Source organism: Diplotaxodon limnothrissa, linkage group LG5 (assembly GCF_057381915.1).
Source record: "Diplotaxodon limnothrissa isolate DT_005_m linkage group LG5, D_limnothrissa_male_GT1.1, whole genome shotgun sequence".
Classification (NCBI taxonomy): domain Eukaryota; kingdom Metazoa; phylum Chordata; class Actinopteri; order Cichliformes; family Cichlidae; genus Diplotaxodon; species Diplotaxodon limnothrissa.
This window is the reverse complement of record NC_140600.1, coordinates 21,323,783-21,337,221: the sequence shown is the minus strand read 5'-3', so window position 1 is coordinate 21,337,221 and position 13,439 is coordinate 21,323,783. Positions and strand designations below refer to the sequence as shown.

Genomic DNA, 13,439 nt, shown 5'->3' with positions numbered 1-13,439 from the left:
AGTCGCACCATCCGCTGGCTATGGAGGTGCGAGAGCTGGATGTTTTTTGCTTTGCCTGTGGAGACTATGTACTCAACGATAACGCAGAGGGTGACCTCAAACTCCTCAGAGGGGCGCTCTCCACTGTTCGGAGCCCGGGTAGGCGCTCACTGCGCTCTTCAACAGGGGGGGAGTGTACTCCCTGGGTTGGGGAAAGTGGGCCGCAGCCCGCCATGCAGCTGGCCTTGCGGCACAGGAGGAAAGCACTCCTGGGGAAAATGCTCCGGATGTGGATCAGCAAACATCAGGAGCTCCAGAATCAGCGTAAAGAGAAACTCGAGGAAGCTAGAAGACAAAAGAAGGAGGTGAAAAAGAGACTCATGGAAGAACTTGGCAATGTTCCTCCCAGGAAGAGTGCTAGGCTTCTTACTCAGGCGCCACGTTCAACCATCACACTCATTCCACGCAAATTTCGCGACCCTCCAGAACGCCTACCTCCTCCTCCTGCCCAAAAGAAGCCTTCACTTTTAACCCTGTCCCGCAAGACTTCTCAGAATGGCAAAGCTGCCAGACTGAGGCGATACTACTCCACGCATGCAGTCACACGACGGAGACTCGCTCCGGGGGTCACCGGTCTGCGCAACTTGGGGAACACGTGCTACATGAACTCAATATTGCAAGTGCTGAGCCACCTGCAGAAATTCAGGGAGTGTTTTCTCACTTTGGACCTGTGTGAGACTGAGGAGCTACTTGCCAAGACCAACCACTCCCAGGGGATGAAGGGGGTGACAGGAGGTGTGGTCAGCAGTGGTAACACAGCGCTGGCAGAATACCCTCTTGGACGTATGGGGAAGGCGGGCTGTTGGAATTTGCCCGTGGGGAAAAAGGAAAGCGTCTCGCCTCCTCCTCGCTGCTCCACCCGCCAGCAGATGTCTCTGTGCCATGAGTTACATACGCTTTTCAGGGTCATGTGGTCAGGCCGGTGGTCTTTAGTATCTCCCTTTGCCATGCTGCACTCTGTGTGGAACCTCATCCCAGCTTTCCGTGGATACGACCAGCAGGATGCCCAGGAGTTCTTGTGTGAGCTGCTGGACAAGGTGCAGCAGGAGCTGGACACAGAGGGGTCCAAAAGGCGGATAGTCATCCCCATCACAAAGAGGAAACTATCCAAGCAAGTGCTAAAGGTTCTCAACACCATCTTTCACGGGCAGCTACTCAGCCAGGTGAGACTCCTAACTTATAACTGCATGCAGTCAGTGTTGTCCAGTGTGATGTAGGTTGTTTTGTTTGTGTATTTATCTCTTTTCCCTCTTGCTTTCCATTTCTGCATGTCTGTTGTGAAGTTCTGGGCTAATGCCAAGATTTTGACTTTTGTGTTTTGTTTTGCTTTCATTATTATTTCTGTATATTTATATTCCCCCTTTGTGCCAGAGACACAAATCTGATAATAAAATAAGTAATAAATGTTAATTAATAAGTGATAAGTAAAAGGATAGCGTTTTAGTCTTCATGCCTTTTATTTTGAAAATTGACCATGTTCTTTACTCTCCTGGGTCTAACTTCCTTCCTACAAGATGAAGACAAGATAAAAAAAAGGAGAAAAAAATGACCCAGTGGTATTTTTAGTAGGTGCTGTTTCTGGGATGCTTCTGCAAAAACATGCTTCACCGGGTACAGTTAAGCTGTAGTCATTGTTTTGAAGAGGTGTAATCAGCTCCTGTAGCTGTCCTTCAGTTAGTCCCCAGTTAACTTTGAACACTGAGAAAATTCACATGAGACATCAGATAAACGTCGGCCACTGACATCAGTAAAAGGTATCAACTTAGGTGCTCTTACCAATCACAAAGGCCCATATCAGTTAATATCAATTATATATAAGCTGAAATTTATACACTGTGCTGCAGATACAGATGCCATGGATACAGATTTCCAGTTAATCAAAGTCTGTGGTTGCATGAAAAAACTGTGATGTCACTAGGGCTGGGCCATATCATACCGTTCATGGTAATACCGGTATAATGTTGGGCAACGACAAGAAAATGAAATATCACGATAGAATATGGGTAAAATGCGCGTGCGCAGTGCCTTTGTTTTCATACGCACATGGCGAAAAAGGCACGGCGGCGACAGAGAATGACAAGGGCGAAAGCGGATTGTTGAATGAAACGGATGAACCAGAATTGGTTTGTAAAAATGCTGCAACTTCAGTGGTGTGGAACTGGTTTAGCTTTCGTCCGTCAGATACACAACAAAGCACTATTTTTGGTAGAGCGTGCTAGCGGGCCGTCATTATTACCGTGTTTTTTGGTAAATACGGCACACTTAAAATCAATCATTTGATTTTTCTGAAAATCGACAGTGCCCATTATAATCCCGTGTGCCTTATGTTTGAATTCTGGTTGTGTTTACTGACCTCAAAACGATTTTATGTACACGGCGCTCGAAAATGTTTTAGTACGACTTTGCTAAGCTACGAACCTGCACCGCTTGATGGATTGTCGGCGCATTACGGCTATCTTAGGCAGGAGCCTCGCGGAGTGATACATACAGTGCTTCAACATAATATTACTGTATTGTGTGTGTATAACCTCTTTTTAAGTTTTGTGGATATTATACTTGGTTATGCTGAGGATATGTCGGCCAGTTTCTACTGGAAATGCTTTTTGGTTGAACTGTCAGCAAGGAATTTGCATTTGCACTGTTACGTTTTTATATAACTTTAATGCAAAAAAACAGCTGCTTGTTTAAATGAAAATACATGTTTTGTTTTTTGTTTTTTTGCACTAATAAAATTGTGGAGTTGTAAAGTATTTTGTCTAGTGTCAATTATCGTCAGTTATATCGTTATCGCAAATTTTCAAATCTATATCGTGATAAATATTTTTGGTCATATCGCCCTGCTCTAGATGTCACATCACCACATTCCTATAATCATTTAGGGTGGTGCATGAGGAGGACCAGACTTACACTACAATACACTACAATGGTGCGTTGTAGTGTATTGTCTCTGTGATGTCCACCTATAGCTGCTTTAGAATCACCAGCTAACCTTACATCCATGTGTTTGGACTGTTGGAGCACGGTGGAGTACCCAAAACGCTTCCCATGCAACATGCACGCATTACACAGAACACCCTCCCCCCAAAGTCCAGCAGTTTCAAAGGCGACACTCTGCAGTTCTAATTGCGATTTAATTTTTAAAATTCAAAATTCAATCCACTTCAAGGTGATGTGTTTTTGGTGTTGTGAACAAATAAACAAACAAAAAAAGTCTTAACTGCATCTGTTCAGCTCTGTTTGCAGGGTTTGACCAATCACAGTTAAGATTGTGAGTTTAGTAATAAAAAAGAGGCATGCATCTGCATTAAAGAATAAAATGCAGAGACACGGTGGGTTAAGCAGTTGCCTGGAAGAGCAGGCCAAAGAAGACAGTTGATTGATTGTGATCATGTATGAAGAGCATAAACCTGTGCTGGAATGTAGTTAGAATGGGGAAGTGTCTGGTTTTGTAATTCAGGCAGATATTTTTGTTTCATTTATTAAATCAGTTTATTTATTTGTTTGAACCACTTTCCAGAGTTCTGCTACAGCTGAAACTTGGAATCGTCGTCACACTCACCTTTGCTTGTGTTCCTCCTCTTCTCTGTATGTTTTAGGTGACATGCCTATCCTGTAAGCACAAGTCTAACACAGTAGAGCCATTCTGGGATTTGTCTTTGGAGTTTCCAGAGCGATACCACAGCATAGACAAAGGCTCGAGCTCGACGGCTTACCAGCGTAGCTGCACCCTCACTGAGATGCTGTCCAAGTTTACAGAGATGGAGGCTCTTGAAGGCAGCATCTACGCCTGCAACCACTGCAACAGTCAGTACAATGTTTAATGCACCACAAGCCAAGCTCGTCTTAAGTTCATTATTAGCTGATAAGACTTTGCTTCTTAAGCTCGAGTTGAATAAATCTGTATTGTTTCAGGATATCTGCCTATTATATGACAACTTGGATGCATTCTGATAAAGCTGCTTATCAACCCTAAAATATCAATTAGCAGTTAAATTATTGTCTTGATTCATCAGACAGAGAACTGGATAGTGGACCATACACTTGGGTTCACATGATGAATGTCAAGAATTTGGATTCTAATGGGAATTGGTTTTAAATAAGTTATTATCCAAAGTGGAACTTAAAGTTATAGATTTCCCTTCATGATTTATTCATTTTGACTCCGGACCCTGCTTTTTCTTTAAAGGTCAATGCAGTTTTTCTTGCGAGGTATTTCTATGAATAACTGAGAATGTCAGGACAGCAACTTGTAAAAATGAAGCGTTCAGAACATTTTCCTGTTAATCTGATGGCATCGGAACTAAACGCACACCCGGGTCATGACTAATTAAAAGCTGTCATTTCATTCTCATCAGACGCACAATAGTAACATGCAAACTGTCACATAAATGAAGAGGATTGCACAGGATTACGACCGCATGCATGTGTTTCCCGACGTTATCAGTTAAAAGACTTGATTTTTCAGGATGGAGAGAAGTTCGTCTCCGAAGTGTTACACATGCATTCAGTGTGATCCAAATGCATAAAGCAAGATTTACAAATGTATGTATTGATGTGTGTGTAGCGTTTGAGAACACACAAGCAGGTGCTTCAGTCCACGCAATTTCAAAGCAATTTTACCACACGCGAAACTGTTTTACAAATGCGCACATCCACATTTGAATAAATATTGAATGAATACTGATCAGCTGCTCACAATTCCTGTGCATACAAATGTCTGAAACTTTACAGACATCCTCCTACTCACGAATGGCCTGGCACGCACAGATCACATCACATGGTCACGTAGGATTTTGAGACAAATTTCAGGCTGCCGGCTTCGCATACATCCAGAAATGTAAGCTGCATTCAACTACTAGTGTTCTGTTTTCCTGCATTTTTCCTACTAAAGTAGCCATTTCTTCTAAGTAAACAGAACAACTAGTCACCCCGCTACTAGAAAACAGATTTTCCAGTTATGTAGTTAGAAGTTTTCACTGGAATGGAGACAGGATCTATCAGGAAAAAATGTTTAAGTGATTCATTTCAGGGAGGTGAGGTAAAAGCTGCTGTATTTACTGAAGTGCGAAGTCTTGTGGTCCCAAATCATCAAATAAACATCAGTAAAGTGTAAACACTTACCTCAAGTATGATTTGTCAGGTAATGTATTGTCAGATTTCACCCATGGTGTGCATACAGAGTACACTGTAGAACTGTGGGTGCATCTGAATGTACCCGTGAGGAACATTTGTGTGTAAAGTGACCTTTACCTGAATGACTGAATGCTTTCAACAGATTAATGAAGCCAACGGTGTTATTTATTTATTCATTGTCTAAGAAGCTCTTTAATCTCCTGCTGACAGCTCCGGCGGAGGCAGTGACTTAAAAACTAGGCTGGCAGCTTTGAGAGAGCCACACAACACTTTCGCAAAGCCTGAGATTTTGCAAGAAAGCGTCACTTGTGCAGCGGAAACAAAGCCTCGCATCAGTAACCTGTGATCTCCTTGTTTCATGGTTTCAGAAAGAAGACGGAAATCATCCCACAAACCCTTAGTTCTGTCAGAAGCATGTAAGCAGCTTCTGATCTACCGTTTACCTCAGGTTCTCCGGCTGCACCTCAAACGCTTCAGGCAAGTTTCTGTAAAGGCTGATATAAATAATTTTTTTTTTTTTTTTTTTTTTACTTCCAAACCAAGTTCTTTGAAATTTCTCAAAGAAATTTCAGGATTTCCTGTAGTTTTGATCTTGTTTTTTCTGTTTGCGTTGTGAACTTGGGGTGCTCGACCTTTATTTATTTTTTTTGTAAGACGAGGCTTGTGAAGTGTAGCAACACTAACTATCGCCTGTTGTACGGCAGATGGTCGGGGCGGAACCACAGGGAGAAAATCGGCGTCCATGTGGCCTTTGACCAGGTTCTGAACATCAAACCATACTGCTGCACAGGCTCAGGTCACTCTGTCCACAGAGGAGGCTACACCTACGATCTGTCTGCTGTAGTTATGCATCATGGTAAAGGCTTCGGCTCAGGGCACTACACCGCATACTGCTACAATACAGAAGGAGGTGAGGAAGAGCGCACAGCATCCTGTGGTTTATTTAAGATGCAAATGTTCTGCTGTGTTGTTGTTTTTTTTAACATCTTTTTTAATGTGCATTTGCTATCCTCAGGTTTCTGGGTCCACTGTAATGACTCTGAGATGAAGGTTTGCAGTGTGGAGGAAGTGTGCAACACTCAGGCCTATATTCTCTTCTATACCCAGAGGTCTGCTTAGGTACCTCTCGCTGTGATGATAACCTGTGCGTGGAAACTTAGGGCTGCATTCACGAAAAGGTTTTCTGATGCTTTCCCAGATGTCATAACATTTTAGCAGCACAATCCAGATAAGAAGTATGATAGTGGTGAGTAATGTTGCCATAGCTAGTAGATCAGAAAGCTCTGGGTTTATGTCTTACTTTTGACTCTGTAAGAAAACATTTTCGTAAATGAAGCCCAGGTTTCTCAGCCTGTAGTACCAGCGTATTGATTCCTGGCCTGAAGACTGTGGTCAGACTCTGTCCTGCTGAACAACAACAACAACAACCATCAGGCTCGTGTCTGTTGAGTCTGGGAACAACCAGGCGCTCTCCCCGAGACAGCATTTTACATTAAAAAGGCAACACGGATTCTGGACTTTGGAGCGTTTGGCCACAGTAATGTTGACGATGTGCATTTTTACACGTAATCGCGCGTTTGACCGCTGAGCTTTACATGAAGCGACACATTTTTAACGTTGCCAGCGACCGCACTGATGGTCCACGCTCCATGTTGCCTTCTGCTCAGCTTTTTTAATTATCGTGAAACGTCAGTTATGGAAACTTTTAATACTCACCCCTGTGTCATTTGTATCTCATCATGTCCTCTCCCTCAGATGTACTGCTGTGACTGGATACTGTGTCTTAGGCTCAAGGCTCTCAGTGAACACGAATAGGTTTTGTTTTTAGTTTATTTTGTAGCCGCTCTGTTCCATGAAAAGAAGCAAAAAGCACGAGTATCAGACACTCAGTGGAAAGCTGCGGGAGGAGCTGTTGCTGTCGGCTCCCGTAACACCTTGAAGTGTCTGCTCCTCCTGCGGTTAGACCGGTCTGAGCCTGGGTTGGACATGCCGCCTCTCTTAACCTGCCGGAGACGGGGCGCGAGTTAAAGGGTAGATACCGAAGAATGTGTGGTTTCTTTTTCTTTCTTTCTTTTATCTGTTTTTTGGGGTACCCATTTTTGAGTTGAGCACCTGAAAGCAATATATTGTACATCTCGCATCTTGACAGGAAATTTAAGAAAATCAGGAATTCTTCTGCTTGTTATATACAATGTGTTTTGGGGTTTTTTTTCTGTTGTCTTTTTTTATTTTGTTTTCTACTCTGCTGTTTCTATCGAGGTCTTTAGATTTTGCTAGGTTGTCAAGAAAAACTGTGTTTGATACGAGTCAAATGCAAAATACATTTGTGAACTCTGTGACAGTTGGAACAATCTAATGACGATGAATGTCTTACTTTTTAGCGGTCAGGTGTGGCCATGCCACCGGCTCTGATCCCCTTGAGTTCTGTCGTGTACTGTAAGAATACCTGTCATAAATGTAATGGTCATATGGGTTTTGCCTGACAGTAATTATTAAAAAGACAAAACAAAATTGAGATGCTTTGGTTCTCTTGCTTTTTTTTTTTTTTTTTTTTATATAGTATTTTTTCCAGAGGGAGTGGTGATTCTGATTAAAAGAAGGTTATGAGCAGCTTCATGAATTTAGCTTCATGGCTGAGCCAAGAGAGTAAAGTAGAACTGAAATAATCAGGTTACCAGATGGATGCACAGCTGATCCGAGGCCTAACCACTAATGTGTTCTTAGAAATATAATCTGATCCAGCCAAGGATGGTGCTCATAATCAAATGTAAATCTCTTTCTTGCCTTAACAGTAAAGTGATCAGGGGCGTGGCCGCCACTCCCAAATGAAAAAAATATGAATCAGTAATTGTGATCCATAAACATGCCAACAGTGTCTGAAACAGCATTCTACAAATGCTCCCTTAAGGTATGTGTATGTGTTTAAATGCTTAAGATCAATCAGCTTATGGGACTCTTTCACACTGGAAGCTCCTAAATTTCCCTTTTTCCATGCTTCATATCTGACTTTTATGGAAGATCTATGTTACTTTGTTTGTATGCAATGGTCAAGGGTGGAGCAAAAGGATGGCCAAGCTCACCGCAAACTAACATTTACCCGTCCTTCGGGCCTACCTCTTCCAACCAAAGGTAATCCGATGATTATGCACACAGTCAGAGCTGGAGCTTTATCCACTCTCTGCTGCTTTTTTATGCTTCCCATGCATTCACATTGTAACAGCAAAACCACCCATTTATATGCAATAATCTTACAATTATTATAAGCAATCAAAAGAGAATACACTTTGGTGCCTGCATATGCAAATACGTTTTTAAAAGTAAAAAAAACAAACGGGTGTCGGCGTGAAGGACGATGAGGAGATGGATCAAGGTCAGCCTAATATATGAAATCATTTATTTCTTACATTGTTTAATAAAACAGCAATAATTCTTCTTTCTTTTCTTTTTTTTCTTTTTTTGCAAACTGGATATAAACTTTGAACATGCCAGTTAAGTTGACACTGTGGATAGTAGCAGTTCTACAATAGATATAATATGAAAATGCATTTGTGGACAGAGCAGATTTTTACACTGTTGAGTCAGTATGGTGAATTGTAGCAGATTTTTTTTAACTATTCATTCATTTGCAAGAGAAAAAAAAAAGGAAAACGAAAGAAAAAGCACTGCTTCAACACCAGAGAAGAATGTGAAACAAACCGGGAATGACACCGAGTGGAGATACGACAGATCCGCGCTGCAATTCTGACACCAAAATGGCAGTTATAGAAGATTCAGTCTGTCAGTAATGACATGTTAACTCATGCCAGCTAGATGCATCTCAGTGCACATATGAGGACATGCATGAGCACATAACATTCATGGAGAAAAGAAGAAAAAACACCTTGTTCCTCTCAAATACACATTAGCTTCAACATGAAGATTACAGCAAACATGATCGGGCATTTTATTTTTGCTCCTGTCTTTGTAATGAATGTATCATAAATCATTAGAAAAAGGCCAAAGATTTCTTGCAAGAAACTCAGTTTTTGGTGACAGCGATGCGATCGACGGTTGGTCATCAGTGCCGGTACATGTGGGTGAGAGGGAAGGATGTCTTTTGTCACTTGGCAAGCAGAGAATTTCACTTGTTTTTGCTCTGTAAACACCTCTCGGCGCTCCCTGTAGGCCGGGTCTCGACTAAAAAGTGCCGTGCTTTGTTCTCTCTCACTCCGCCTTCAAACTCAAAGGGAACTCGCCGCAGTGGCTTTCATTTCACTTCAGTCTCTGGGTCCCTTCAGTGATGGCGAACTGAGCTGGAATCAGCTTCTCTGATCCCCTCCTCCTCTTCCTCCTGTAGAGTGTCTTTCAGGAAGTTTAGCTGGGCAGCAGCCACAGCTCCACAAAGTCCCACTGCTTCCACAGCACGAACAGCAGCAATGTCAGCAGGACGGTGGCGGCTACGCGGGCCCGGGTCTTCATCAGAGGGGTGATGAAGTTGGCCAGAGTGGAGACGAAGACCAACAGCACGGCCATGAGCGCCAGGATGACGTTGATGAGCTTCCCCAGCAGAGCTCGAGCGTTGGCATTCTCCACTCCTTCTAACTGGACAACCTGCTGCTGCTGCTGCTGCAGCTCCAGCTTGGTGATGCGGGTCAGGCATGACTCGACTGCCTCCTGTGTGTGCAGATCCCAAAGAAATGAACCCACTTAGTGCGATTTTGTTTTTCAAAACCTCATTAAAAGGCCTGAAAATCTAAGACACCTTTTACAGGGAATGATAATGTCTTAATTCAACTGCTTTAGTCAGAGTTGAAACTACCTCTGAAAATCACAGTCAGTAAACACAGTTTGTACATTCACGTCTTTGAAGCATATACAGGTTTTGGAGAAACATATTGCCCACACACAGCTCTGATCCCAACTTCTAGCAAACTCCAAAGTCTCCAACGATCTATCGGAGTCTTTGTTTTTACCTGAATGTCTCTCGCCCTCTCATACGACTGGTAGGCGACTTTCTCCTCCATGCTGGCGAGCTCCTGTTTCAGGTTGGTCATCTCATTCTGGTGCAGCTCCGTCAGGTCATTCAGCTGCTCTTCAAGTCGCTCATACCTGAACACACAGCGCAGCACACACTGTACTCCAAAGCATGCATGTCAAACTTGTTTTACATGGTTTATCTACATATTTAATCCCTGTGATGTCATTTATTTTTCTTTTTTTTATTATTGTGGACTCATTGTACAAAACATACATTTAGTAGAGGGCAAAAAAATAGAAGTTTCCTTGCATTTAATTCATCCTCTGGTTGTTTGTTGCTTTCTACCATCTACCACTCTACCATCTTGAAATTTTGTGTGATGGTAGAGATCAATAAGAGCTCAGCTGATTTCATTTGGGAGGAAATCTGGTCATGGTCACACCAAATGTAAAAATCAGTATAAACTTTATATTACCCACAGTGTTTTATGGATCTTCAATCTTCACAACAGTATAACAGGCTTGAATGACATGATTACCTAGGTTGGCTAAGCATTTGACCTTGACCTTCATTTTCTAGCGCCCAAGGTTAAAAAAAAACATTTGAAAGGGCATGGAGAGAACACGCTTGTAATTCTTTTCAATATGATGCCCTAATTGATCACGATGACAAAATCACACACTGCATGAAGAAATGTCAAAATCTGAAGTTATTGCAGCTTATTGAAGCCAAAGATTTTGGCCGATTCTGCACCAATCGTCTGGGTAAAGATAATAAAATACACTAGCATTTAAGGCTTTAAGGTCATAGGTCAAAGGTCAGACAGCATGTTGCAAAACAAAAGCTTTAGTATACTCCTTGACCTTCAGGGGGAGTTGTGCTCTCTGAGTGCTATTGTTGTTTATCTATTACTTAATTAATAATGAATTATTAAGTGAATAATTAATTTGTGTTGCATGCACTGTTAGAGGGGAGGTGTTTATCAGAAGGAAAAGCTGTAAAGCTCTGAAAATGTAGTCAGAAATTTCAAACCCGATGCCCTCCTTCACATTTTCCAATAACGTCTAGTGGACGGCACTTTTCCGGCCACTTTTGGCGACTGGGCCTTAATTTTGACACCCCTGCTCTAAAGTACATATTTAATGATGATTTTAAAAGGAGCAGTGGGGACTGAGTTGTTTTTTCCTTGTGTGAATTGCATCTTGATGTTCAGTGTAGCACGTTAGTGATTGCTTTTCTTTGCAGGGACATCTACCTGTATCTCTCTTCCTGCAGGCACTGAGTCATGTAAGAGTAGTCGCTCTGCAGCTGGCCCTTCATGTCCTCGATGGCGTCCTCCATGTGCGTCTGGCTGGCCTTGATCTCCTGCAGACCCTCAAGTAAAGAGTCCCATGAACTATGCATGTGATGGTGGTGGTGGTGGTGCCCGTCCAATCTGGGGCTCCCCATCGTTGGGCCTAACATACCACCCCCTCCTCCTCCACCAGCCCCACCAGAATTACTGCCCGCTCCGGATCCAGACGTGGCGCTGGAACACTCGTCGTCGCTGCCGTACTTTGGGCTGGAGACCAGGGTGGCGCTTCCACTCAGGGCGCGGGGCGTGGGGGTGTCTTCAGCGTGGCCCCCAACTCCGTCCTCTAGCGTGTCTTTTAGGTGAGCAATGTTATCAGCACTGCCAAACTTGTTTCTTATAAGACTGGCAAACTCTCGTGGCTTGGAGACAACGGCCGTGTGCGTGAGAGCAGAAACTCCTCCTTTAACCCCTTCAACTACTCCACCTCCGAATCCACTTATCCCAGCACGAACGTTGGCTCCCACGTCCTTCAGTCCCTGCTGCATGTCCCGCAGGACATCCTTCGGCTGCCGGGCTGGCCCATTCTGTGAAGAGGGGAAAAGGAATGAGGAAGCAGAGAAGTGGAGGATCCTAAAGGAGAGAGCTGATCATGTTATGAGGGTAAGTTTTAACCCTCATAACACAGATGAGGAAAGCAGTCCCTGTGAAGAATCAGGTGAGGCACAGGGGGGATGCACTGGTTTAAATAAGTGTTTGGGAAATCATCAGTCTATTTCTGGACTCCACTGCGCTCCCAAAGATAGACTGAACACTTGTTCAAGTCACTCATAAGATAAATGTTCCAATAGACCACGAAGAAAGACACGTGCATACACACACACACACACACGCACACGCACACACTTACCTGCTCTATCTCCTTCAGCTTCTTGTGGTAGTGCTCTAGTTTTTTGTGTAAGTGCGCAATAGTCTGTGCCGATTTCTGGTTCTTCTTCTCGAACACTTGCTTGATTCTGGACGCCTGCTGTTTGTCCGCGTTGTGAGCCAACTTCAGGTACTCCGCCACGTTGTCGTCACGCGCCTCCTGCTCCACGCGAATCTGCTCGGTGACCTTTAGGATCTTCTGCTGCAGATGCTCCAGAGCAGCACGTGTCCGCTGCGGCTCACCGGCCACAGCACCTTCCGCTCCCCCCGCCATGCCCCCAGACACCGACCCCACCGCCGCTGCTGCCCCCGCTCCGTCCATGCTGATGTTGGTGTCAGAGCCTCCATGGCTGGTAGTGGAGGGCAGGCCTAGAGTTGCCACCTCACTCTTGTCCAGCTGAGGGGACAAGAGGGCAGTGACTTGCTATTCAGGGGTGAAAAGAGAGCTACAACTGCTCCAGATACATTAGAGGTGTTGGTCAAACTAAGGAATCAGAGCCTCATCAGTATAAAAGTGTAAAAGTAGAGATAACAAAGGTTATTCAGATAAACGGCGCTGGAGAAACATCTTCACTGTAGCTGACTCTTCACAGACTGGGTTTTACAAGAAAAGAAGTTCATCTGCAGACATGTGGTGCCAACACAGGCTGTTATTATTGGTGTTATATTCACATAAACATTACTGTGCAAAAGTCTTGAGCCACTCCTTATATCTATGTGTTTTAATGGGAAATAGGTGCAGTGATTTACATGTGCAAACTTAACATAAATACAGCACATTAAGGCAAACAGAGTTTGTACAACTCCAACAAGCTTGAAATTCAATATTTTGTTATGACCGCCTGAACTCTCTTCCTCAAGCTTTCTTGTAATTCTTGTAATTTCTTTAAGTAGCCTTCAGGGATATCCAGGATACTTGAAGGACATTCAAGGTCAGATGCATCTTTTAGGTCCTGTGTCAGGGCTTTCCTTTCCTTTCCTTTCCTTTCCTTTCCTTCCTTCCTTCCTTCCTTCCTTCCTTTAAACTTTATATTAAGCATTATTCAAAGATTCAGCTAAAGAAATGGAAACAAGTTATATGCTGTTGTGACA

General features: G+C 43.4%; 2 protein-coding genes across 2 annotated transcripts in view; one reads left to right on the top strand and one right to left on the bottom strand.

Moving 5' to 3' along the window:
- Nucleotides 1-6,419, top strand: part of usp49 (ubiquitin specific peptidase 49) — a 6,597-nt gene extending 178 nt beyond the window's left edge. Inside the window, exons 1-5 of the mRNA XM_085354186.1 lie at nucleotides 1-1,202; nucleotides 3,636-3,843; nucleotides 5,541-5,649; nucleotides 5,877-6,082; nucleotides 6,188-6,419. The exon at nucleotides 1-1,202 is cut by the window's left edge and continues 178 nt beyond it. Coding sequence (XP_085210312.1) covers nucleotides 1-1,202; nucleotides 3,636-3,843; nucleotides 5,541-5,649; nucleotides 5,877-6,082; nucleotides 6,188-6,291 — 1,829 coding nt within the window. The 3' untranslated portion in view covers nucleotides 6,292-6,419. The remainder of the gene's footprint in view (nucleotides 1,203-3,635; nucleotides 3,844-5,540; nucleotides 5,650-5,876; nucleotides 6,083-6,187) is intronic.
- A 3,106-nt stretch (nucleotides 6,420-9,525) lies between these two features.
- On the bottom strand, nucleotides 9,526-13,290 carry tmcc2 (transmembrane and coiled-coil domain family 2). The gene is made up of 5 exons (XM_085354857.1): nucleotides 13,264-13,290; nucleotides 12,331-12,744; nucleotides 11,385-12,007; nucleotides 10,125-10,260; nucleotides 9,526-9,825 (listed from the first exon to the last, which is right to left on the bottom strand). The coding sequence occupies exons 1-5, from the start codon at nucleotides 13,288-13,290 to the stop codon at nucleotides 9,526-9,528; spliced, it is 1,500 nt and encodes a 499-aa protein (XP_085210983.1).
- Between the last annotated feature and the right edge of the window lie 149 nt (nucleotides 13,291-13,439).